The 25,204-nt window shown below is 53.0% G+C and overlaps 13 protein-coding genes across 13 annotated transcripts; 8 read left to right on the top strand and 5 right to left on the bottom strand.

Annotated features, from left to right (window-relative positions):
• Positions 1–12: 12 nt before the first annotated feature.
• Positions 13–2,163, bottom strand: Malapachy_0939 (protease iv; the record flags this gene model as incomplete). Its single annotated transcript, XM_018135451.1, has 1 exon — positions 13–2,163. The coding sequence occupies one exon, from the start codon at positions 2,161–2,163 to the stop codon at positions 13–15; it is 2,151 nt and encodes a 716-aa protein (XP_017992689.1).
• A 590-nt stretch (positions 2,164–2,753) lies between these two features.
• Positions 2,754–3,179, top strand: Malapachy_0929 (plant expansin; the record flags this gene model as incomplete). The annotated part of the gene is made up of 1 exon (XM_018135441.1): positions 2,754–3,179. The coding sequence occupies one exon, from the start codon at positions 2,754–2,756 to the stop codon at positions 3,177–3,179; it is 426 nt and encodes a 141-aa protein (XP_017992637.1).
• A 207-nt stretch (positions 3,180–3,386) lies between these two features.
• Positions 3,387–4,685, bottom strand: Malapachy_0945 (longevity-assurance protein; the record flags this gene model as incomplete). Its single annotated transcript, XM_018135457.1, has 1 exon — positions 3,387–4,685. One exon carries the CDS (start codon positions 4,683–4,685, stop codon positions 3,387–3,389), a length of 1,299 nt encoding a protein of 432 aa, XP_017992531.1.
• Positions 4,686–4,872: 187 nt separating this feature from the next.
• Positions 4,873–6,336, top strand: Malapachy_0926 (glutamate-5-semialdehyde dehydrogenase; the record flags this gene model as incomplete). Its single annotated transcript, XM_018135438.1, has 1 exon — positions 4,873–6,336. One exon carries the CDS (start codon positions 4,873–4,875, stop codon positions 6,334–6,336), a length of 1,464 nt encoding a protein of 487 aa, XP_017992642.1.
• Positions 6,337–6,433: 97 nt separating this feature from the next.
• Positions 6,434–8,921, bottom strand: Malapachy_0938 (hypothetical protein; the record flags this gene model as incomplete). The annotated part of the gene is made up of 6 exons (XM_018135450.1): positions 6,434–6,701; positions 6,731–7,183; positions 7,209–7,564; positions 7,592–8,452; positions 8,480–8,716; positions 8,745–8,921. The coding sequence occupies 6 exons, from the start codon at positions 8,919–8,921 to the stop codon at positions 6,434–6,436; spliced, it is 2,352 nt and encodes a 783-aa protein (XP_017992690.1).
• Positions 8,922–9,048: 127 nt separating this feature from the next.
• On the top strand, positions 9,049–10,327 carry Malapachy_0932 (pin domain-like protein; the record flags this gene model as incomplete). Its single annotated transcript, XM_018135444.1, has 8 exons — positions 9,049–9,061; positions 9,097–9,374; positions 9,405–9,468; positions 9,497–9,606; positions 9,633–9,683; positions 9,711–9,863; positions 9,890–10,129; positions 10,325–10,327. 8 exons carry the CDS (start codon positions 9,049–9,051, stop codon positions 10,325–10,327), a joined length of 912 nt encoding a protein of 303 aa, XP_017992694.1.
• Positions 10,328–11,038: 711 nt separating this feature from the next.
• On the top strand, positions 11,039–13,655 carry Malapachy_0935 (glycoside hydrolase family 16 protein; the record flags this gene model as incomplete). The annotated part of the gene is made up of 2 exons (XM_018135447.1): positions 11,039–12,942; positions 13,637–13,655. 2 exons carry the CDS (start codon positions 11,039–11,041, stop codon positions 13,653–13,655), a joined length of 1,923 nt encoding a protein of 640 aa, XP_017992695.1.
• Positions 13,656–16,014: 2,359 nt separating this feature from the next.
• Malapachy_0934 (putative zinc finger protein) lies at positions 16,015–17,643 on the top strand (the record flags this gene model as incomplete). The annotated part of the gene is made up of 1 exon (XM_018135446.1): positions 16,015–17,643. The coding sequence occupies one exon, from the start codon at positions 16,015–16,017 to the stop codon at positions 17,641–17,643; it is 1,629 nt and encodes a 542-aa protein (XP_017992696.1).
• Positions 17,644–17,708: 65 nt separating this feature from the next.
• Positions 17,709–19,473, bottom strand: Malapachy_0919 (set domain-containing protein; the record flags this gene model as incomplete). The annotated part of the gene is made up of 3 exons (XM_018135431.1): positions 17,709–18,394; positions 18,424–18,577; positions 18,604–19,473. The coding sequence occupies 3 exons, from the start codon at positions 19,471–19,473 to the stop codon at positions 17,709–17,711; spliced, it is 1,710 nt and encodes a 569-aa protein (XP_017992143.1).
• A 163-nt stretch (positions 19,474–19,636) lies between these two features.
• Positions 19,637–20,563, top strand: Malapachy_0924 (tsc13-enoyl reductase involved in very long chain fatty acid elongation; the record flags this gene model as incomplete). Its single annotated transcript, XM_018135436.1, has 1 exon — positions 19,637–20,563. The coding sequence occupies one exon, from the start codon at positions 19,637–19,639 to the stop codon at positions 20,561–20,563; it is 927 nt and encodes a 308-aa protein (XP_017992644.1).
• Positions 20,564–20,693: 130 nt separating this feature from the next.
• Positions 20,694–22,077, top strand: Malapachy_0957 (protein stu1; the record flags this gene model as incomplete). Its single annotated transcript, XM_018135469.1, has 3 exons — positions 20,694–20,900; positions 20,926–21,365; positions 21,393–22,077. 3 exons carry the CDS (start codon positions 20,694–20,696, stop codon positions 22,075–22,077), a joined length of 1,332 nt encoding a protein of 443 aa, XP_017992586.1.
• A 38-nt stretch (positions 22,078–22,115) lies between these two features.
• Positions 22,116–22,535, bottom strand: Malapachy_0917 (transcriptional elongation regulator elc1 elongin c; the record flags this gene model as incomplete). The annotated part of the gene is made up of 4 exons (XM_018135429.1): positions 22,116–22,299; positions 22,327–22,369; positions 22,395–22,476; positions 22,503–22,535. 4 exons carry the CDS (start codon positions 22,533–22,535, stop codon positions 22,116–22,118), a joined length of 342 nt encoding a protein of 113 aa, XP_017992139.1.
• A 569-nt stretch (positions 22,536–23,104) lies between these two features.
• On the top strand, positions 23,105–25,156 carry Malapachy_0954 (hypothetical protein; the record flags this gene model as incomplete). The annotated part of the gene is made up of 1 exon (XM_018135466.1): positions 23,105–25,156. The coding sequence occupies one exon, from the start codon at positions 23,105–23,107 to the stop codon at positions 25,154–25,156; it is 2,052 nt and encodes a 683-aa protein (XP_017992589.1).
• Between the last annotated feature and the right edge of the window lie 48 nt (positions 25,157–25,204).

Here is a 25,204-nt window from a genome sequence, read left to right as displayed (position 1 = left end):
CTAGCCTTCGCGCTATGGTATCCATGGCCCGGGCATTTCTGCACGTGTTTGGGCAGCTAGACTATGTAGTTGCGCCCATTGATTGTAGGCCCACAAAGACAGGGTATCCCAGGGCGAATCCGCTTTCATATCCATCTCACCTCCGGCCCATGCCGTGGCCATATGGCGCCATAGGGGGACGCGCGTTGGCAAGCGAACCAGCTGAATCTCGTCGTTGGAGGAGACAGGGGCTGTCCCTGCTCGCTCCTGCGCCAATGCATGTGCATACGCTATTGCGTCGTCCAGCCCACCGATCGCATCGATCAGGCCACGGCCATGCGACGCTGGCGCTTGCGCCGAGGTGCAACGCGCATGGGCCTCAAGATCGCGCTGTACCAACGCCTCGGTGTCCTCGCCCTCCACATACGCATCGTCGTTCTCTCCCTGGTCCTTGCGTTGGACGTGGGCCAAGGGGACACTGGCCTCACGCTCCTCATGAACCACGGTCCATGCTGTACATGGCTCGGTCGATAAAGGCGGAGCACGGTGTGGCCGGTACGTGGGTGGGAGGATGAACGCACCTGCGTCAGGCACACACTGACGCCAAGCTGTGAGGCCTGTCATCACGCGACCGCCTGCGAGTTGGGATAGCACTGTAGCATGCATACCGCGTCCTTCCTGCACCTTGTCAAGGAAGTCAGCATAGGACTCGTCGGCATGCTTCTTCATGCGCGCGGCTTGGTGTGCGTCGATATCGTACAGGACACTAGCGCCGGTGGAGCCAGCATACACAGACTGCATAGATATACGCAACGCATCGAGCACCGCCCGTGAGAGAAAGGGGCGTGCTACCGCCACGCCAATGCTGCCCATCACGGTATTCTCGCTGGCGAAAATCGCATCTGCGGCTGTCGCCGCATAGTACGCACCACTCGCCGCGACATTCCCAAACGACGCCACGATCGGCTTCTTCGTCTCCTGCCGCACATGCTGCATGGCGGCCCATAGCGTTTCACTCGCGATCACTTCACCGCCGCCGGAATTGATGCGGAGGACCATAGCTTCCACCTCGTCGTTCTCGGCAAGCGCGCGTAGCGCACGAATCACTTCGCTGACGGAGCCTGCCTGCGACTGCCGATGCATCGTGCCTTCCAAGTACGCTACGCCGATTTTCGGCTGGGTACGAGAGCGCTGTCGAGCCGCTTGCCGCGCGCAGATCTGTGCATATAGCGGGAACGTCTTGCGATGAACACCCTTTTGCAACGATGGCGTCACATCCTCACGATGGACCAATGCATCAATCAAGCCGGCCGCCAGCGCTTCGCGTGCTGTATAAGGGCCATGCTGCATGAGCTCATACACTTTGGCTGCGCTGTTCTCCACATCACGAAACCGGTGTTCGCCTAGCATACGTGCCGCATTCTGCTGCAGATCGCCGTACAGTTCTGACATATTTTGCAGCTGCGCTGGTGGGAATTCGTCCTGTACAAAGGTGCTTACCATGGACTTGTACTCCTCCCGCGCTTCCGTTCGAGCGTGAATGCCCAGCCAGTCCAGCACACGGCGTACAAATGGGAAGGTCTTGCCCACACCGATCAACGGCACCATCCCGCTGGGCTGCATGTAGACACGATCAAACGTACTTGCAAGCAAGTACATCGACTGGGCATCAAAAGTATCCGCCCATGCTACCGTCGTAGGCCGCTCATCGTCTGGGAACTGCTGCTTCTTAGCCTCCTGGAACGCACGAAGCGCATGGACCAGTTCTTCCACTTGCGCAGGCCCTAGCGGTGTCTGCCGGACACTGCGTGGTACATGCAGCACACTAAAGTCTGCGACCAAACCACGCACACGCTTGTCGTGCTGAGCGTGTCGTAGCGTACGTAGTACTTCGTGCATCTCCATTACACGTACAGGTTCGTCGCCCAGCGTCATCGGAGAAAGCAGTTGCGTCACCGAGGTGGGGCCACGCACATCGACAATGGCACCAGGATGCACACGCCATGTCAGGTAAGTATCGTCGTTGACATGCTCCATCTTGCGCTGCATCGTATATGATGCGATCATGGACGAGCTAACCCCTGTAAGCACAACACAGACCACGATCGGCTTGCGGTACGACCATACTGTGGATACACCGCGACCTATGCGCGACTGGGAGAGGGCTGTAATCGCCTTCCACATGGACGGTCGCGCAGTGTGTGGTAGTAGGAGTGACCCTTAGTCAGCGCTCGCGAGACGATGTTCCTGCCTCGATTCTCTGCCTGCCTTATTGTCTGTCTACTTGGTGCCTAGCAAGCTCCTGGAGGGCTATGGACTTTTAGCGACGAAGGAGTCTTGTTCCCAACGGCCATATGGGCGGCAGCCCATACCTTACCTGTACGCCACTTGGTGCGTGGCCGTGTTCATAGCATAGCCCCATAGGTATTCCAATCATTTCGCAGTTGCACCTTGACGGACAGCCTCTAGGCCCGCACAAACCATCTCGTTTCTCCACGTGGAGGCATGTAGGGGTGAGGCATGCTTAACAGTAGGCAGGCCCCCACCACGTCGCATCCTCATCTGCGTATGTGGAGGAGTGGGGGTGGCATGCATGAAGAAGGCTATGCTGCTGTATACGTACATAAACCAAGCTCTCATCTCACAGTTTTCTCTGTAGCGCTGGTCGTTGTTTCTCTCGTATCCCGACGCCGTGGCTGATGTGGATGTTCAAGGTTTATTGCCTGGCACTGAGCCTGATCGTGTTGTGCTGTATCCCTGCTTCTGCAGGCACTATGCAGGATACCAAGGTCCATGCAGGTCGTGGCCTTGTGAAGCGCTCGCGTCACTACTATCAAGCGCACCACCAGGCATTGTCCTCGAAGAATGACAAAGAACAAGCGTCTATCAAACTTGGACAGGCTACTTACTATGTTCCCGGCGTCGGCTCGTGCGGTAAAAACAGTACAAAATCTGATATGATCGTCGCAGTGTCCCATTCTTTGTACGACCAAAAAGCAGCAAAGAACCCGAATGAAAACCCACTATGTGGTAAGACTATTCAAGCGTCCTACAATGGCAAGTCCATCAATGTGACGGTGGTAGACCGCTGCGTGGGCTGCCAGGAGAACGACTTGGACTTGTCTCCAGCTGCGTTTGCAGAGCTGGCACCTACGAAAGCAGGTCGTCTCCATGGAATCAAATGGTCCTATGTTGATTAATGTGCTCAGCCCTTTTGTTTTCATTTGTCCATACTTTTTCATTTTGACGTGCGCATGGCCGCGTATGGGGGGCTACGTATCTACTCCAAGGCCATGGCGCTCTTTGTGCACGCCTTGTTCATGCATTGTTGCGGGCAGCGGGTCTGTCTCCTATATTATAAATAGGCTGTGAACAGTATTCTATACACAAAAGCAAGACTGCTAGTATTAGTCCGAGTCGGAGTCTTGATCGCTTCGTGAATCCACTGCCTTGCCTTTGGTCAGCACGTGCACTGCCACATTTACGATCATGCCGAACCAAATCAGCAGGATGAATTGTAGCACGCCCAGAAGGACTAGGAAGACAGTGTACGTAGTCTGCGTAAGCATATGACCTGACGCCAGATCCACCGACGTCTTAAACGAAATGACAGCCGGCGCATCACGGTAGCATGAATACCAAACGACAGCGTACAGGATATGACGTGTAATGGTCCAAACCACCATAAATACGCCAAACATAATATCGCATACAGTCTGCCATCCCATGTACTTGAGCAGCTTAGCGGTGCCCAGACACACATCTGCCGGGTCCATGAGCGCTAAAATTGCGTAGCCAACGCGGTAGAAACTGGCAGTGAACGAGCCACCAATCAAAAAGAGTGTCACGATATGGTGGATTAGCATCTGCCAAAAGTCGGAGCGGCGTTCTTCCAAGTTGATCACAAAGAGTTGGTGCACGTAATTCGAGGCTTCCCATAGATACACAACTTTTGTTAGCGCATCCATGGTCGTATGAGGATAATCACGCCACAAGAATTCGAGCTTGGTTGGCCAGAAAGGCATCTTGACAACCACGCTCATGACCATCACCAACGAGGTGGTGTACAGTATCACGATCCAGCTCTGCTCGGCAAAACGACAAACTTTCCTTTCGAAACGGTGCTGTTGAATAGCTGGTGAGAGTTTCGAGTCAGGTCGCTTGACGAGGATCCGCGATACAGGTAGGAGTACAAGGTGGGTAAGTACTGTGCGAATCATGTACAAGATCATGCCCCACGTCAGGGCAAAGTACACGTCGCCCCAACTGCGTTGGTATTGGGCGAGGGGCACGGATGCATCCCACATAGAGCGAACGGCGGACCACGGCTTCGTTTCGTCACTGGACACAGCACCTGATAGGAAGAAGCATGATCGCGTAAAGGTGTGTACCTGGCGAGCGATAGCGTGCCAAGCTGCCGCGGTCGGCCGCTTGTACAAGCCTGTGGCCTCGCCCAGGGACCATACATGCTCCATGATATGCGAGGTTTTACGGTAGGCTGGGCTGGTTACGCCATGCGCAACGACCAGGGTGGTCAAAATGGCACCGACGACCAGTGTGCCTATCAATTCCAAGCTTCCGCGCTTGGTAGCACCCAAGCCCTTTTGGACAGGCTCAGTCGTAGGCTCGCTCTTCGCCATCGAGGCTGTGCTCTGATTCTTCTTTGCGGAGCTTTTCTTTGCCGTCCTCCGTGCCTTTTTGGCCATGGTACGAAGAAATTGGAAGAGGAAGGTGTGCCCACTTCAATTGCCGTGCAGCAGCAGCACCTGCCCCGGCGTGTTGGCCCTGGGCCGATTGCACGCACGCCGTTCTTCTCACGTGCAAGGATCAGCCGCGCTCGGCGCAGGCAGGCTGCTGACTCACACTGGGCTGATCAGCCCTCCACTACCATCCATGAGCAGTGCGTCGGACATTGCAAAGCAAGCGCGTGAAGCGTTTGACGAGGCGCAGAAGCGGTTATCGTCGCATGGTGCTGCTGAGGCAGACGCTGCCCGCTCGAAGGCGCTGACATTTATTTGTGAGGCGCTCGAAGCTGCGCGGGATGAAATCCAGGCAGCAAACCAGCAGGACGTGGCTGAGGCCAACGAACTCGTGGCGCAAGGCAAGCTATCTAAGCAGCTTGTCTCGCGTCTCGACCTGTTCAGCAAGCCCGGTAAGTGGGAATCGATGCTTCAGGGTGTATCAGATGTCGCTGCTCTCCCATCGCCGCTCGATGTGTGCACACGAGCGACTCGGTTGGCGGACAGCGTGCCAGCGGTAGGCGAGCGCGCAGCGACAGGCTCGCTGGACTTGTACCGTGTGACCTGTCCGATCGGTGTCCTGCTGTGCATTTTTGAGGCGCGCCCTGAAGTCATTGTGAACATTGCGAGTCTCGCTATCAAATCGGGCAATGCAGCGATCCTCAAAGGCGGCAAGGAATCCAAGCATACGGCAGCTGTGCTGGCACGCTGCCTCGCGACCGCGCTGGAGAAGAGTGAGTTGCCGCGGTACCTTGTGCAGACGGTTCAAACGCGTGATGAGATTCAAGCGCTGCTGCATGAAGACCGCTATATTGATCTAGTCATCCCTCGTGGATCCAATGCGTTGGTCCGCAGTATCCAACGTGAGGCTCGTATGCCTGTCATGGGCCATGCTGATGGACTATGTGCTGCTTATGTGCACGAAGACGCACATGCGAAGCTGACTATCGAGACCCTATTGGATGCGAAGCTGGACTACCCAAGCGCCTGCAATGCCATTGAGACGTTGCTTGTACACCGCCATCATCTTTCGTCTGGCCTCTGGGTAGCGATTGCGCAAGCCATGACGCAAGCAGGCGTACGTCTACACTGCGATCCTACGTCTCTGGCTGCCCTGCAAGGGCAGCTGGACGTGCATGCTCAGTCGCTTCTGAGCGCTGCGACCGAGGCGGATTACGATACAGAGTTCCTTGATCTGGATTTGGCTGTGCGTGTGGTCGACAGTGTCAATGAAGCCGTGGATCATATTAACCAGCATGGCTCTGGCCATACAGACATTATTCTCTGTGCGCCCCTGCCTGTAAAGCGCACCTCGTCGTCGGCGCAGAGCGAATCCGCCGCGGACGTTTTTACCCGCTCGCTCTCCTCGTCGAGTGTCTTTGTGAATGCCTCGTCTCGTTTTGCAGACGGCTTCCGTTTCGGTTTCGGCACAGAAGTGGGGATCAGTACAGGTCGGACGCATGCGCGAGGTCCTGTTGGCCTGGAAGGGTTGGTCATCTACAAGTATGTCCTACGTTCGTCGGGCGAGGGTGCACAGACCGCGGGGGCCTTTGCGCCTGGTGAGCATCAGCGTGCCTGGTCGCACACGCCTTTGGAGCCTGTATACCCTACACTTTAGTCGTTGTCTTCGGCCAATAGCTCGTAAATCTCATCGGTCTCGTTGGGCGACAAGACCAGCTCGACCAAGTCGCTGGCAAGCGCTGCGGTGGTGTGAGTCACGTAGGTAGCCACGTACCTGCGGCACTTTCTAGCTGCGTGCGCATACGCCCACGGCATTCTGGCGCGCCAGGGGCGACGAGCCAATCGGGTTCCGACGCAAAGGCAATGCGGGCAACGGCGACCACGAACGCGTACCGAATGCCATTGAGCGCCGCTTGAACCGGCGGGGATATGAGCTTCTCGGCGAGATTGCGAGAGGCTTGGCCCTCCGGCACGTACAGCTCGTGCAAGAAATGGATGCTTACACAGACACGTTCCAAAGCACTGGCGTAAGTCACAGACTGTCTACATACCTTTCGGCCCATGCGAGGCTGCGAGAGTGCGGCGTCGGCTCCTGATTCCAAATCGCTTGGACATCCCATTGTAAGCACTGAATCAGAGCAGGCAGAAGCGGCGTTGAGTCAAGAAGGATCACGGCGGTATCAGGCCATCGAGCTGCTTGCGTAAGAAGCTGTACAATGCTCAGATGAATGGTATGAAGGGCCTGCGGCGATGAGTCGCCACGTCGATCGACAAGGTGCTTTGCCAGCAAGTCCATCAATGGGAAGCGCGTCTGACTCAAGCGAGAGGGAATGTGCGATTGCCGCTGGGTATCAAACTGCGTCGACAGGCACATGTTCCAGGTCACAGGATCATGCAAGAACTGGATCATTGCTTGCAGGGTATGCTCGAGCATCGTAGAGCACGTGGTATAGGGATCAAGGAGAGTTAGCCAAATGCCAGGCGTTTGGAGTATGGGATATAGGCTAGGGTTAGGACGGTCGTACGTACTCATGCAGACCTGAAGGCCATAGTGTCCAAGCAAGCATACGGACTAGGCGTGAAATGGTGACCAACAAAGCAGATCGCGTTGCTTTGTCCTCGCTGGCGCCTGGCATGGCCTCTTGCACACCGGTGACGAGGATCGAAACTAAGTGGACTGGCGTTGCATCGTCTGCCATGACTCGAGACTGCGGTGTTGAAGTTGCTGAGATCGGTGTGTCTGGCTGACTGGAGGGCTGAGTCGGAAGGGTAGGCTCCTTGTTCCACGGCAAGTACCGTAGACGGATCATGAGGTACCGCACAAAGGGCGGATGCGCCACGCCCAACGAGATCATCCACTCTAGTAGGCGACTCACACCACATAGCTGCGGTAAGACACGGGGTATACGTACCAAGCGCATACGCAGCAATAGGCCCGTCATAGTTCGCAGAGCTGCTGCGACAGTGCCATACAAATACATGGACTGGCGTTCCCATGCCGTTTCAAGGACTTGTCGAATCTGAGGATGAGTATTTGTGGCCGGCAGATCATGCACGCCTTCCAGCGACGCTTGAATGGAAGGACCATAGTCCGATACCAACGCAGGGAACGAATTTGCATGCACGAGGCATTGCCATAGCTGCTCGACAGCATGCGTCCATCTCTGTTGAAGCGCAACGGGGGCCGAGGGTGGAAGTCGATAGTGTAGCAGACGCAGCACAAGCGGCTCTGTTCGGGCAGCTGTTGCGTCAGGTATGGTCTCCGACGGATCCAGCCAACGGGAAGGCTGGTAAAGGACCTGCGTGACCCAGCGCGACTGCAAGCTGAAGAGCATCGTAAGGACAAATGCAACAGCATCCGATTCTTCCATAGCACTCTGCATCGGCTGCAGCTCCGGCGACGGGGTAGGAGAGGCGGACTCCAGGCGCAATCGCGGCGGCGACGAGCTGGCTGCTGGCAAGGCCTCTGGGGCTCCAGACACGAACGAGTTATCGAAGCGAGGAAACGCTTTTACACCAGTGGTTGCTGCTTTTTTACTTTGTCGCTTCGAAGGACTTTCCTGTTCACTCATCTCTGAAGCAGGCCGCTTTCGGTGCGATAGCGTATGTGGCGACAGGGTATCCAGTCCTTTCGCGTTACGAACCATTCGGCTTTTCGTAGGCGTGGTTATTTTGTCTTGCATCAGCGAATGTGTGGTATGATCCAGCATAACAGCGGCTTGACGACGCACGGTCGAGGGCCACGTCGTACGATGCGTATCTTGCTCAATGCGCTGCTGTTAGTCGTTCTTCATACATACGCGAAACGCCGCCGCGGTCTCTAGACGTTCGAGCTGCCTGCGATTTTCCTGCTGGAGTGCCTCCAGCTTTTTCCGATGTTCTTGCTCCATTTGGCTCTGCTGGTGCTGCAGGCCGACATTTTGTTGCTGTACGCGATTCCAGTTCGCTCGGACCACAGAGATCTCGCCCTGTTGCTGTTGTGTCTTCTTCCGAAGATCCTCTATAGTTTGGCTCTGTGTTTCATATTGTCGACGAAGCTTCATGGTCAGTGCTACACATACATACCTCGTGTAGCTGTGCTTGAAGTTCGCTCACAGAAATCGGCAGTGACGCAGGTAGTGCTTGAGAGGAGGAGGAGGGCACGGCATTCTCTGCTGCTTGCAGCTGCGACTCAGTTACCTGATCAATGGCCAGTGAGTCCCACCAATCATCGTGAAAACTCTCATCGATGTCATCTTCCATCGTTGCCAACGAGCCAGCGTCATTCACCGTGTAGGCAATCGAAGGTGGTCAGTGTGCGTGGCTTTCTCCACGTGGTGGTCATGGCTACTCTACGCGTGCGCGTTCCAATGCGTTGACGCGTGCCATCATGGGAATCAAAGGTGCGCTTGCCGTTGTCCGCTATTCACACTCCCAGGTTTAACGTCGCTGCTGACCGATGAGGCGCCTTCCTGTATCAAGCAATTTGATATCAAGACCCTGTTCGGCAGAAAAGTCGCCATCGATGCCTCCATGAGTCTGTACCAATTTCTCATTGCGGTGCGTCAATCGGATGGACAGCAAATGATGTCCGATTCTGGAGAAATAACCAGTCACTTGCTTGGCTTCTTTTACCGCACCCTTCGTATGATTGACTATGGCATCAAGCCTGTATACGTGTTCGATGGCAAGCCACCGGATCTGAAGAAGGACGTGGTATGTGCCCATGGTCGTGGCTCACACTAGCTTTCTAAGCGATTTGGACGACGTGAAGAAGCGCGTGAACAAGAAGAGGAGCAGAAGGATGTTGGTACGTTGCCTCCTGTCTTACTTTGTAGCCGACAGCCATACCCTGGAGCAACTCGCACGTCGTCAAGTTCGTCCGACAAGGGAGCACAATGCGGAAGTACAGCGTTTGCTTTCGTTAATGGGTATCCCATGGGTAATCGTATGTATTTTGATGGCTTACTGAAGGCACCATCGGAAGCGGAAGCGCAATGCGCAGAACTGGCACGGGCCGGAAAGGTAGGGAGCGCATTTATTAACGTGTAGGTGTATGCCGCTGGCTCTGAAGATATGGACACACTGACTTTTGGTGCCCCCATCCTTTTGAAACACTTAACAGCAAGTGAGCAAAAGAAGCTACCGGTCACGGAGATCAACCTGGCTAAAGCATTGGAAGAACTTGATATGCCTATGGAGCAGGTATGTATATAGTGGACTGACTCCAGTTCATTGATCTCTGTATGTTGCTGGGTTGCGACTATCTTGACCCTGTACGGGGTGTAGGCCCGAAGAAAGCATTAAAGCTTATTCAAGAGCACAAAACTTTGGAAGCCGTTTTGGAACACTTGCAGCAACAGAGCGATCTGAAAAAGGCCGGCGAAGACACCAAGCGAAAGTCGCAAGACTCTGACGACGAAGACAAAGCCGCGCCTAAAAAGCGAGCAGGGGGCATCCAAGTCCCAGATGTATGGCCTTTCGAAGAAGCGCGGAAATTGTTCCAAGAGCCCCAAGTCCAGGATGGATCCACCGTTCAGGCACGTAAAGCCCTAACTCACGTACCAGTTAAAATGGGAGCAACCTAAAACAGAAGAGCTTGTCCAATTCCTTTGCGGAGACAAGGGATTTAGGTATGTCTATGCAACTATGTATCTGACCCTAAGTGAGGATCGAGTGCGCCGAGGCTGCGAGAAGCTTTCTCGTGCAGTTGGGCAAAAGCAGCAGGGACGGCTTGATGGTTTCTTCGTGTGCGTAGATCAGCTTACATGTCTCTGACTTGTCAATTAGGATTCAGCCGCGACCTGACGGGTCAAAGTCTGCAACACCCAAGCGAAAAAATGCGCCAGGGCCAGCCAGTGGAAAGGCGTCCCGAGGAAAGGCAGCTCGCACTTGACATTATACGGTTTAGTCATCGGGCCTCTTTGTCCTTTGTACATGGTGATTGGGTCTTTCATAAGTAAGTGGTAGGCCCTATGCATGTGCGGCATCTATGACCAGCCGCAGTGCGTGCTGGTTTCTACATAGGTGGACCCTACAGCTAGTTCCTACAGCTAGTCTTTTTAACTTGCCAACGCTGTAGTCTCTTTACGACCGATCTCGTGATGAGCCAGCCTTATCCGTTTCCGGATAAAGAAGGTACACCAGTGGATCAGCAACAGCCTCTGGCTGTAGCTATTCACGGAGAACCAAGGCGTATGCCTGTCCTTCAGCCAATGTCGCCTGAATCTCAGACAGGCACTCCAGAAACATCTTTCAATGATACCTACAGCCCAGAAGCTGTTATGTTTCCACGTTCCATTGGATATGGTGGAATCCACAGTCAGAATGGGTCACCGAACCCAGAGGAGTCAGAGTCTTTTTATGTGGATGACCCTGGAATGAAGGCCATGCCATCTATGCAATCTATGCGGAGTATGCCGACGATGGATTCATTTTCTCATTCCTATCAACCAGGCCTTGCGGTTGGTGAGGGTAAGAGCAGCAATACCTTGTATGAACGAACGGGATACCAAGATGATGAAAGTATTGTGTCAAGTGAAGGCAGCGAGGATCCCTATCCGTGGATGACCATGGTGGATGTGAAAGAAGCGGACGATCACTTGCACGATCCAGCGATGTCGTCGCCGCGTGGATCCTTGGAGCCATGGCGTGGATTCTTCAACATTGGTACGATCATTATACTGACTCTTGCCATTCTTATGCTTTTTGCCGGTTATCCTATCCTTCATTATTACACGATGGACAAAAACCAAAACGAACGCATCTCTGCCTTCCAGAACATCCACCCAGGTGGTATTATAATCCCATCAAATTTCCCTATTGCACGTGTTAACAACACAAACACATCTGCCACTTTTGGACGAGACCAACGCATGCTCATTGACCCAGAGACACCTGAGGATGCTTACGCGCTCGGCAGCACGTATTCCAAAACAGAGGGCAAGCCGTTCAAGCTTGTATTCTCTGATGAGTTCAACACCGATGGCCGCAGCTTCTACCCAGGTGATGATCCTTTCTGGGAAGCTGTCGATTTGCACTACTGGGGTACGAACAACTTGGAATGGTACGATCCCGCTGCTATTTATACCAAGGATGGGTCGCTTCGCATCCGCCTTGAGCAGCATGAGGAACACAACTTGTATTTCCGCGGTGGTATGCTTCAATCCTGGAACAAGTTCTGCTTCCGCAATGGCATTTTGATTGCTCGTGTGCAACTTCCAGGTTTCCAAGATGTTTCTGGTTTGTGGCCTGCGTTCTGGATCATGGGCAACCTTGGCCGTGCTGGCTACGGTGCTTCCTTGCAAGGTACATGGCCTTACTCATATGACTATTGTGATGTTGGTACCGTGATGAACCAAACAATTTTCAACTCCACGTATGAGAACGGCTGGCCGGAGGGCACTGTTGAACTTGGTGGTGCGACGATGTTCAACCAGCAGCACAACACACGCTCACTATCGTTCTTACCGGGGCAGAAGCTGTCTCGATGCACATGCCTGGAAGATAAAGATATGCACCCTGGCCCAATTGATCCGAAGACAGGAGAGTTGGTGGGACGCGCGGCGCCTGAAATCGATGTGTTCGAGGCGCAGACAAGCAAAGACCATGGTGTGGGTGTATCGCAGTCGTGCCAGATGGCTCCGTACAACTGGCAATACAACATCACTCATGAAAATACAACTGATGCCTACCATATCTTCAACTATAAGAAGGGTATTAACGATATCAACCTGTATAATGGTGAAATCACGCAGCAGTCCCTCAGTGGCATCCATCTTGCTGACCAAAACGCCGTTCAAAAGGTAGCCAATTCGCTTGATACGGATGAAGGCAAAGGCTACTTTGCTACGTATTCGCTTGAGTACCGCGGTGGTGAAGACGGGTATGTGGCGTGGAGGAGTGGCAGTGAAAAGGCTTGGGAGATTTACCCTGAGGCACTTCGCCCCGACTCTTTGTCCAAGGTATCACACCGGCAGTTCCCTAAGGAACCAATGTATATCATTCTCAACTTGGGTATTTCCAAGAACTTTGGTAATATCGATTGGGCGAATCTCATCGACGGTTTCCCATTTGAATTGGCTGTGGACTGGGTGCGTGTATACCAAGACCCCGATGATACAGAGGCGGATATTGGTTGTGATCCAGACGATATGCCGACTAAGGACTACATTAACAAGTACATTGAAGCATATACCAATCCAAACCTGACGCTCTGGGGCAATACGGCGGAAGAGGGCGGCTATGGAAAGCTGTGGCCCAGAAATCGGCTGTACACAAAGGGGTGCTCTGGCACTCAGTCACGTCTCCCTGGTGACCCAGATCGCCTTGTCAAGGCATCGCCAGTTTCTTCAGCCTTTGTTACTAAAACGCCTGGTGCTCAAGGCAGCTGGGTTGAGCGGCCGGACGGGCAAATGTGGTAATGTTGCGCGTATCCTTGTTTTAGAAACTTGTTATATATACTTATGAAATAGGGGATGTGGAAGATCGTACATATTCATTTGAATCTATTTGCCATTATGATGCGTCCGTCCTAGGCATATAGTGCACCAATTGAAGATGGATTTTCAGCACTCCACTTGAATGCGCAACATGTCCGCGGCACCACCCGACTAGGGGTGTAAATTTGGAATATTAGTAATGATAGAGGCATTTAGCCATGCCAATGACTGCACCAATTTTGCGGGAGAGAAGTGCCATACTTTAAACCATGTCGGCTGGTATGGGGCCTGCTGGTGCCGGGGATACTATCTCGGTGCCACCACCGGCACAAAGATACGATAGTACCTCACCGCAGATTGGTCGTGGGTATAATGAAAGTATACAGGATGTTCGATCCACAGCTAGCCCCTCCTTGTACCCATCGTCCAATTCTCATCGTGATGAAAATGGGCCTTTCACTGGCTCTGGGCCTTATGACTGGATGGGTCGTCACGATGAGAAAAATGATGATGACGATCTTCATGATCCCGAGAAAGCACTGCGGGGTACTTTTGATCCTACGCGTGCCATGGTCAATGTAGGCACCATGATTCTCCTCATTCTGTGTATCCTCATGCTTTTCGCAGGCTACCCGATTTTGCACTATTACACAGAGACAAAGGTTCCAGATTCACGACTTGAGCAATTTAAGAAGATCTTGGGTGGGCCGGCTATTATTCCTGCTAGCTTCCCTATTGCTCGGGTGAACTCTTCGAAGACCTCTGCTACTTTTGGTCGTAATGAGCGTATGCTTATCGACCCTGATACCCCTACGGATGCTTACACCATGTCCGGCATATTCTCTGGATCGGCACAGAAACAGTTCAAGCTTGTATTCTCTGATGAGTTCAACACCGATGGCCGCAGCTTCTATCCAGGTGATGATCCTTTCTGGGAAGCCGTCGATTTGCATTACTGGCAAACAGGCAATTTTGAGTGGTACGATCCTGCTGCTGTCTATACCAGGGATGGTACGCTCCGTATTCGTCTGGAACAACATGAGGAACACAACTTGTATTTCCGCGGTGGTATGCTTCAATCCTGGAACAAGTTCTGCTTCCGCAACGGTATTCTGGTCGCTAGTGTTCAGCTTCCAGGCTACAATGATGTTGCTGGCCTGTGGCCTGCATTATGGATCATGGGCAATCTTGGTCGTGCTGGCTATGGTGCCTCTTTACAAGGCATGTGGCCTTACTCGTATGACCAATGCGATGTTGGTACCGTGATGAACCAAACAATTTTCAACTCCACGTATGAGAACGGCTGGCCGGAGGGCACTGTTGAACTTGGTGGTGCGACGATGTTCAACCAGCAGCACAACACACGCTCACTATCGTTCTTACCGGGGCAGAAGCTGTCTCGATGCACATGCCTGGAAGATAAAGATATGCACCCTGGCCCAATTGATCCGAAGACAGGAGAGTTGGTGGGACGCGCGGCGCCTGAAATCGATGTGTTTGAAGCACAAGCGCAGTCCGGGACTCGGCTTGAAGTCTCACAGTCGTGTCAGATGGCACCATACAATTGGCAGTACAACATCACCTACCAAAATGAGTCAGACGTTTACACTATTTTCGATCCTCGAAAGGGCACGAACGATCTTAACATTTACAATGGCGAGGTGACACAACAGTCTCTCAGTGGTATTCACCTTGCTAGCCAAACTGCAGTTCAGCATGAAGCTAATTCGCAGGATGTGAATAAGGAGGGTGCATACGCTCAATATGCGTTGGAGTATCGCGGTGGTACAGATGGGTACGTTGCTTGGCAAAGCGATGGGAAACCTGCTTGGGAGGTGTACTCGGAGGCAATGAGGCCGGATCCTCGGTCTATGATTGGGCAGCGCCAGTACCCCAAGGAGCCTATGTATATCATTCTCAACCTGGGTATTTCCCGCAATTTCGGTACCATTGACTGGACCCAAATTATGAAAGGTTTCCCCTTCGAGATGTCGATTGACTGGGTGCGTGTGTATCAAGACCCCGATGATCCTGAGGCAGATGTGGGCTGCGATCCAAAGGACATGCCTACCAGTGATTATATCAACAAGTATATTGAGGCGTATACGAACGCTAATTTCACGCTCTGGGGAAATTCGGCGGAAGAAGGTGGCTACCAACAGTATTGGCCAAGGAACCGGTTGTATTGGAAAGGCTGTTCGGGCACGAAGTCGCGTCTCCCCGGTGACCCAGACCGACCTATGGTGAGTGCACCTTTTATTCCCTCGGCTGCTGTCACGGCAGTGCCTGGCGCTGCTGGTAACGGCAACTAATTAGCTAGATTCTCGATTGAAGAAAATTGATTATGATAGACGCGTTGTTCCTTTGAGGTGTACACGTGACTAGCAGCGATGATAGAGAAGCTCCGTCCTCGTAGGGTTTTTTTTGTTAGATCTGGACACTTGGATTTGTACAAAGCTACTCTACGCTATTGCACATTTCGGAAGGGTCTGATAAGCACCGCCCGCTAAAACGAATATCTTAGATTTCTCTGTATTGGTGACGGGGTAAGTGGTATAGCAGATGATGTGGCTAACTGTATAGAGGTGTCATTTGTGGGGCAAGCAACACTTGAGTTCATGTCAAGCCGTACTCTTGCGAATGTCTTCTCGGCCTCAGGAGTTGGCATTCCAGTCTCTACAGTAAATGACAATATCCCTATGTCCAAGGGCAGTCCTCTCTCTTCGTCAGGCAGCCAGGACCGTCTGTCAATTCACAAAGGGGGGATATCAGAGCTATCGTCTAGCTCCAATGCGGCCTCTGGTTCCCAATACTTGACTTCCTCCGGGGAGGGTTATGTTCCAAATCCTGTACGGCGAAATTCGGCGGAAGTAAATACGGAATCGCCTCTGGATGATTCACAAAACAATCCCGGTATGGGCCTATTGCTATCGCTGTCCGATAAACTGACAGCCAATATGCCATCTGGCGCGTTGGAGACGCCTACATCTGCCTCGGATGTGAAAGACCCCTTACCCACTGTATTTATTCCCCCTGTATTGACGCCTACGGATCCTAGTGCCAACTTAACACCGCTGGCAGAATCCTCTGACTCCCCATCTTTACCGGCTACAGGCGCGTCTATGACATCCACCTTTCCTACCTTTGACCACCAGTCTCATTTGGATACAATTGCTACGGCTGCATCCGCTGCAGCGGCTACACAATACAATGAGGCTCGCGCATTCCAAGTGAAGCATACAAACACGTCGGCACCGACTGGGTCCGACTCCCTGCCACTCCACTCCGCGCCTGCGTTTTCTTACGAAGATCCTGCAACGACAGCCTATTTATCTGCGTCGCGTCAGAGTACCTTACATGTTCCACGGCTCTCCCTCTCGACACCCAAATCCCCGGACAACTTTAGTGCGTTTGATTTCCAGAAATTAATGCCCTCCACGACCAGTGTGGCATCGGTGTCGTTTCCCACATCCTTTTTGGATCCTACGAGAGACGCCTCCATGTCGGCGACTGCTTCGGGGGCTCCGCTGCCCAATGTAGCTAAGGGAGCGAGCACATTGCCTGCTAGTCTTGATTGTCATGGCGTTTTGGACGAAGATGCGTCTCAACAAAAGGTCATTGAAGAAGCGGTCCAGTCGCTCAATGCCCAACACGAACTTGCTCAAACAGCTGCCTTGCATCACCATCAGCAAAAACTCAACGTCTCACTGGGCTTATCCTTACGTGATGCGCCATCGGCTCCTCTGAACGATGTGATGGCATCGATTGTCACGTATCCTTCTACGGACTTGAGCAAGAAAGTACCTTTGATCCAACCAACAAAACCACAAGCGTGCGAGGTCAAGTCTCTGGCTGACACTGAGCGAGGATCGCATGAATCACGCACGACCTCGGATCCAACACAGAAACGCTTCCAGTGCCCTAAATGCTCTCGGGCCTTTGCGCGAGCCTATAACCTCAACACCCATATGTCTACACACGACCCTGATCCATCAAGATCTAAGCCATTTCCATGCCCGTATCGATCATGCCGCGCAGAGGGAGGACGCTCGTTCTCGCGCAAGCATGACCTCCAGCGCCATGTGGCCAGCGTTCATGAAATGGAGCCGGAGCCTGGGATTCTGGGCGATTCAGGGGAAATGGGCGAAGGTCAAGAAACGGGTGGCTTGGCCAGTCTTGGTTTGGGCACACCAGGAAAAAAGTTCCGCTGTGAACTGTGTGGGCGAGCGTTTGTTCGTCGCGATGCATTGCGGCGGCATCATTGCGATAAAGATACGGCGCGGCCTATGCGAAAACCTGCTGCATTTGTGCCTGAGAAGCAAAATTCATCCTATGCGGTCGGCGGCTTCTCCGGGCAAGTGATGCATCAAGTTGCCATGCACTTGATGCAAAAGACCGACGGCGAATCTCTTGCGACAGAGTCGTCAGTGTACCCTCATGTACCATCCCCTCCTCCACCGCGAACAGAGTCTGATGCAAAAGACAAGCCGGTGCACTCACAGAGCACGCCGCATTCAACTGTCACAGCGTCAGCACGTTCGTGATTTTACATGGGTCATGTATTCTAGTTATTTTTTTTCTTGTATTCTGTGCCATTGTATGTAATATGCTACTTGCGTGCCTTCTTCATAGAACTGCTGCTACCGCTGCTAGACTTGGCGGCCTCTGCACGTGCCTGGGCCAATACCATGTCGAAAACGACAGCGTGTTCTTGCAAAATGGCTTGATCACCTGCACGCACTACCAGGGCCATGCGACATGGATCTTCTGATGAAAGCGAAGATGACGCTAAGGCGGCGGCAGTGTCTTCCCAAGACATAGGATACTTGTTCATGCGCAGCGTCAAGGCGTCCAAAAGCACAGACGATACAGCGATCGCAGCTCCCACCGGCGGAGAGCCTGGCCAGCTCGCATCCAGTTCTTCCACAGCATCCAGACGAGCATTGGGCAGTGCTTCCTTTTTCTGTGCCCGCTCGAAGCCATGGCCAGTGAGAAGAAGAAGGCGTGTGAACCCAATCAATTCGTCAGGAATCTCTGAAGCAGCGCGACTCAGAGTGCGCTTTTGTGCAGAGTCCAGTGTTTTGGACGGATCAAGGGCTAGCGTGGAGCCGTATGGAGGCTCATTGGTTGGCTTGCTGAGACGCGACAAGAGGAAAACTTCGTCAACCCCCAGCTCGGCACAAGCCCATTCAAAGCGAGGGGTAAGGACATTCATCACACTCGCATCATCGGCGCCGGTCGCTTTCATAAGCTTGGCAGCAGCCGCTTCTACCAGCATGGTTGCAGGGATTTCCACTGAGGAGGGTTAGAGGCATGTCACTTACCTAAATCGCCACGATTCGGCTCGTCTACAAATCCATACCTGCGCAGCAGGTCACTGTTGGGTGGGTTGCCGTACGTATTCAGAAGTTGCTCGCCCACAGCGATGGGCTTTGTACACCGCATTTCCAGGGCTTCACGTTTGTAAAAGCAGCGGGTCTATACGTTAGCGAATATCCACGTACATTTTCCGAGCCAAATTTGGCATTGAGCATATCGGCCATGGGCACCATCGAGATATCACGCACATTCTCGTCATCGCCTTCCTCTTCACTTTCATTCTCGTCATCGATATCGATGTCCACTTCGTTATCGCTCTCCTCATTTTCATGCTCATCCTCCTGCGGCATGGCTCGCACGACAGCGACTTCCGCTGGCGCTGAGGTAATATCAGCCTCATCCGGCTCTGCCTCACTCAAGTCCCGTTTCACGTGAAAACTGCGACTGAGAATCGAGGATCCCATGCGATGGTACATGTCCACACTGTACCATGTAGCGATACCTGCTTCGACATTCGTAGCCTCGGCGCCGAGGAACACATGGGCATATTGTCGAATGTAGGGGAGAACGCATTCGCGGTAATCTGCCTCGGCATCCTCACGACCGATCTTGTCTTCCACATCTGTACCCACAAGACCCTTCAATTCGTCAGACGACCAGAACATAGGCGTAGAGAACGTAGCGGGCATAATGCCAAAGTAAGCGCCCCACTCCATGCCACCCTCACACGATTGCGTCGATGCACGCCAATGTTCCCAGAGCAGCATTAAAATAAGGGGACACCATCCGCGTGCGACCAAATCCGACCATGCAAGTCCTTGCTGAGGCGGGTTAGCCTCCTCTGCTGCTTCGCATTGCGCTTGCAAGGCACTTGTATCCAAATTCATCAGCATCGAGCGAGGAATCGTAAACAGACGCTCATTTTCCTCAATAGGACGAGTAGCTACCAATCCGCGCCCCATTCCAGGAATCTTCTGCAACGAAAGACTGGAGTCAATCCAACCGCCATGCTGGGCGAACCAAGCGAGAAACGACCGCTCTTGATCGTCCGCCATGATGAATCAACAGCAAAATAGCGCAGGCCACCTGCATAAAAAAAGTGAAGGCGATTAGATATGTTTTATTAAACGCCCCTCGACTTCTGGGGCCCGTGCTGGGCGGCGGCGGACGTATATAATGCGAACAGAATTGCTCTCTTTGATATTGTAGCTGTACGATATGCAGATTTCTGTCGAAAAGCGCGGTAAGATCTCGGGTGGACGTTTCCCCCTGCAGGTGACCATGCCAGAGGGTGCCACCCTCGGTATGTTGAAGGGCGGTATCAGCCAGCTTGTCCCATCCCTCTCGGTGGAGCGCCAACGTCTTACAGATGCTAACAAGGTTGCCTTGCTGGACGACAGCAAGACGCTTACCGAGCTGGGCTTTGGCGAGCAAAATGTCGTCACAGTCAAGGACCTTGGTCCACAAATCAGTTGGCGCACTGTGTTCCTGGTGGAATACGCTGGTCCCTTGTTCATCCATCCATTCTTGTATTATGTTTCGCCTTTGTTCTGGTCGCACTTTGGCCGTGCCTTTGAGCATTCGTTCGTACAGCATATTGTTCTTGTTCTTGTCATGGCACACTTTGCGAAGCGTGAGTTTGAATCGCTGTTCATCCATCGTTTCTCGAATGCGACCATGCCTGCTTTCAACATCATCAAAAACTCGACGCACTACTGGCTGCTCTCTGGAATCCTTCTGGGCTGCGGTGTGTACTCGCCTCTTCTGGGTGCTGCTGCTGTGAAAGGTACGATTCGGGACAACCACCTGTACATCTGGAGCTGTGTGGCTCTTTGGGTTTTCGCTGAGGCGATGAACTTCCACTCGCATGTCATCCTTATGAACCTGCGCCCGAAGGGTACTCGTGTTCGTCGTATTCCTTACGGTGGTGCTTTCGGTCTGGTGAGCTGCCCGAACTACTTCTTCGAAGTGCTGGCATGGCTGTCCATTACGATGATGACTCTATCGCTGAGCTCGCTTGTCTTTTTGGTTGTCTCAGCCGCGCAGATGACTATCTGGGCGATCAAGAAGCACAAGAACTACCGCAAGGAGTTTGGCAACCAGTACCCTCGCCAGCGCAAGATCATGTATCCATTCATTTTCTAAATATAGGGAGGCTGCATGTACGTAGGTATCAATCACGTGATTCGAAGGTGTTGGTGTAGGGGGACGCGAGGGCTTGTCATGTTGTTGGTCCATTGATTGACGTAACGTACCTTGCTATCGAGTGAGGGAGATGGCGCGGCCTATTGCGACGGAGGCGCAGCTGGATGCAGCCTTTGCGCCCCTATTTCCTGTATTCCAACTCTCTGAGACAGAAGATACATGGGACCGCATCGACAAGGCCCTTGCACAGCTACAGAGTCTTACCAAGCAAGGGGCAACAAAAGTGTCCAGCTATATCGCCCATATTCGCGATATTGCTCCTTGTATCACGCGATCTGTATGTACTGCATGACTTACACCAGCTCTTATCGGACCGAACGAAGCTCTCTGGCACAGCCAGTGATGTCATTAATTCCATGGCCCCCCGGTTAGGAGAGCGTTTCGCCGCTCTTCTCTCAGTGTTTTTACCGCCGCTGTTGCAGCTCTGTGCTCGGACAAATAAGGTAGCACTACGAAGGGCCGAGAAAAGCTTGCATTTGATCTGCCATCACTGCCGTCTTCCTCAGGCAATACCCTATTTTGGACAGGCGCTTCGAGACAAGTCCACAACGCTCCGTACGACAGCAGCGAGCTGCCTAGTGATCTTGCTGGAAGAACTCGATCGAGGTCAACTTTCGAAGCGTGTCGAGGATATTGAACATGCGATCCAGATACTTGCTGCTGATGCCCATCCACAGGCACGTACTTTAGGTCGCCAGATGTATGCATTGTATGCAGGGCTCTGGCCTGAACGTCGCCCTAGGTATGTATAGCACACGACTAACGCCAGTCTATTTGAAACATTGGGAGCTACTGCACAGCGATACCTGTCTTCTGTGTCAGCTGCCATGCCGAAATCGACGCAGGTGGATGATGCGCAAGAGACCACACGCACAGTTTTGCGCGTATCGCGCTTACCTTCACAGGGAGTTCCTGTCTCTCGCGATCCCCCTCATTCCCAGCGAGTGGTGATGCCTGAAAAAGAGCGTGAGAACATGGATGTTGCTCCACAGGAAGACGATGCGCGTATGCCGGCGACATCGTGGGCAGACCCTTTTGCCAAGACAGGTGTCCCCCCGCTGCCACCTAAGGGATCGTCCCCCAGCGATGGTATTGCCTATCGGCTTGCTTTGGCACGTGAACAAGCGAAGCTCCGTGCATCGCAACGGCATGGCACTGCACAGTCCACTGAACTGTCGGAAGCGCGTTTATTGTCTCGTGCGCTGCTTCGTCCTACTGCCTCGTTGGGCGGCGCACGCCGTGTTGCTGTATCGCGCCCTGCGATGAACGTATCGACGCCTCCTCAAAAAGCACCCTCCGACAAGCTTTCATCACTACATGCAGCCGGCCACGTATCTACACGAAAGCAATTTACACCGCAACGCCGCCCTTTTGGTGTGATCAACGATGACCGCTCCCCCGACACGAAACGCATGCATGGGCCCACGAGTCCTTGGGCTTCAATGAATACCTAGTGTACATTAGACTAGTAGCGTTAATAGGGTATATGGTATCATACCTTCCAAAAAGTCGGCCGCCATAAGCCTGCGGTGAGTGTCATGGCATCAACGTACAATTCCAATGCGAGCTCAGGGGGGATCTTACGCTCGAACTCCTTTATATTGAATTCCGTGCGGTTTTTGTTGCGTGCATGCCACTGAAGATACTCGACGACTTTTTCAAGGACTTGGCCACTGCTGAATGAGTATGTCTGAGCCACGTACCGGATTTGGAGCTTGCATACGCCGCTTTCAGCCTCGGAGAAGCCTGCGTAAGAGAGACGTGTACATACTGCCTTCTTCCATGGACAACATGGACTTGATCGTCCCACTAAGCATGGCCCATTCCATGTCTACTATGAATCGGTACCCATCCTGCTGTTAGCAAGGCTCATACACACGTCACTTAGCAGTGTGACCCACTGTGTTGGCATGGTGGACCAAAGCTGTGGTGCAGTGTGGAGAGTAGGTACCTCGGCCGATTTGTCACGGAAATGCGGCGTGCGCACGGCTTCGCACTGACACGAATGGCGTCGTTCATTTCCAACCAAACCTATTTTGTGCCAAAAAGTACAAAATACCGGCGTATGAAGTCGGAATCACCTGGTCCACAGGTAGATGGATCCGAATCAGAGACGTCATCTGCGCAGAGCAGCCTAAAAGAGGAAAGTCCATTCGTTTGTGATACGTGTGGGAAGCGGTTTCGTCGAGGTACGTGAGAGCCATCGTAGGCTGACATCGCAGAGGACCTCCTTCGTCGTCATCATGCACGAGAAGCACGAGCGCGTCAAGTCCCCCGTATAAATCGCCAGAAGAGCTGCTATGAATGTGCGAAAAGCAAGACGCGCTGCGATTTGAGCTTTCCCGTTTGTGAGCGGTGTCGTCGACGTGGGCTTACTTGTGTACGTCTAGGAAGGTCTAATAACCACAGGTCTATGCACCGCATAGTGGGAATCCAAATATTCTCCGGGTGAATGAACTTGAGAAAAGCATGTCCAGCACCATGCTTAGGGGGGGACGTCAATCGCCTCGTATTACGCCGTATACGTTGGCACGTCCCATGACAGGGTACTCGCAGACCTTTTCCTCAGAACGGTCTGGGAATGAAGTGCCATCTGAGACCAATGTCCCCTTTGCTGTGAACATAGCGCCATTTTCGATGACGGATACTACACCGGAGAGTGTCAAAAGCAACACCACAGCAGAGACGTTGACGGGCCAAATGGCAGAGTTGAACTGGCATCCACAAGCCACAGCGTCGCACATGGATGTACAGACCCAAAATATTGGGCCTCCCTCCGCGGATGCATGGTCGATGCCTGTGGGCATGGACGTCATACCTGCCGCACCCGGCCTGCCGGCCTTTTTGCTGAGCACGGATGCACCAGGTACATCTATGCCAACCTCTCTCAGAGCGGCACCTCCGTCACTCCTCTCGCCCCTTACCGATCCACTAGCGTCGTCCAATGTGACCACCATTCCTTCCACAGAATCGATGCTTTCTTCAGATTCACAACAATCCAACGAACTGGCACATTCTCTTTTAGAACTGCCTTTTTCTATGGGCATAGAGGGTGAGAAAATACCCAAAAGAAATCTATCATCCTTGCCACCGATCAATACGGACGACTTTTCTGCGGAGGAGTATCAATGGTTTGCTTCTGCGCCAAGTGCATCGCATATGGCGCTCTTTTCACCAGGCCATTCCATCCTGGCCACAGGCTCCAATCATGTACAGTCCTGGCTCGATGATACCCTAGTCCCATCGCCCATGTACGAACGTGGTGCCAATACGGGCTGGTCAGGTCTGCTTGGATCTGTGGATGAGAATCGGACCCCGACATATGCGTCATATATGAATGCACAGAAGGGATGGCCGCCTACGACGAATAGGGCCACTGCCCCGGCCGTGCTTACGACGTCTCATGATTGGTGGTCGTACAATGAAGAAGCACAAGAGCGTTTTCACAAGTACATTTTGAATGTGCTTCCGCTTCATGGGTTCTTTCAGAACAACGATCGTCGCACGACACTGGCCGTGGCGGTCATATCCAAGTTTTTGACGTACGCTACGTTCATGTACCTTCGTGATCCACATGCGCCACAGCCCCCGTTTTTGCACCGTGCGATGCTGCTGCAGTACCGAGAGGACATTCCAGAGCATTTGTGTATTGCGCGCGCTTCGCTAGCAGCGCTCTCGATGCGGTTGCCGCATAGCGAGGTATGGGCGTGGAAATTGGTCGGCCAAGAGTTTGCAAAGCTGGTCACAAAAGCACAAGAAACAGCTGTGAAGTCATACAATTATCGAAACAGTTTGGACGGCACGGTATATGAAGCCATTCTCATGCAGAGCTTGACGTTCGAGAAACTGTGGGAGCAAGTCAGCATGGCCCAGGCACTTTGGCTGTACTTGGTGGTCGGCTCCTTTGGCAATTGGCTTGAGTCGCATGGTAATGACTTACAGCAGTGGTCCACAGAGCATGAGTTCTGGGGGCCCATGCTAACCCCATTGGCGGTAGAAGCATTGCAAGCCTACCTGAATGAGCTGGCCGTGACAGCGTACTTGCTCCAGTCCAATGGATGGGCGAAGCCCGCCAACTTTGTGTGCAAAAATCAGCAGGACACAAACTTCATGTGGTGGGGTCTCTGCGAGACACTACGACGCACTATTTTAAGTGCTCATGCACTTCTTGTGCTTCTCCGTTTCTGCCGTTATGCCCACGATCACAGTGTCGCAGTGGCCACGCTGGGCCATGCGCCGTGCCGCAGCGATATCTCGCAGGCCCAATGGAAACCCATAATGGAGCTAGAGATGCCAAGCATTGCTACTGTATTTGAGGCCCAAGATTATTCTCACTGGCGGCAATGCTTGGCAAATGAGATGGAAGAGGGCAGGGGCCCTAGCATGACGCTGTCCTTTTGCATGCAGCAGCGCGGCCATGCCCAGACAGCGGCAAAGAGCAACGAGCGTGATGCAGTCGAACGGTACTTACACCGTCACGACGAGTTTACGAACGTATGTCTCTCTGCCCTGTATGGTCTGACAAGCTCGTAGACCCTTAGATACCCACGCAGCACCTGCGCTTCTTGAGAGTCGTCGTCG

Source organism: Malassezia pachydermatis, assembly GCF_001278385.1.
Source record: "Malassezia pachydermatis strain CBS 1879 chromosome Unknown scaffold3, whole genome shotgun sequence".
NCBI lineage: Eukaryota > Fungi > Basidiomycota > Malasseziomycetes > Malasseziales > Malasseziaceae > Malassezia > Malassezia pachydermatis.
This window is presented reverse-complemented; position numbering and strand designations above follow the sequence as displayed.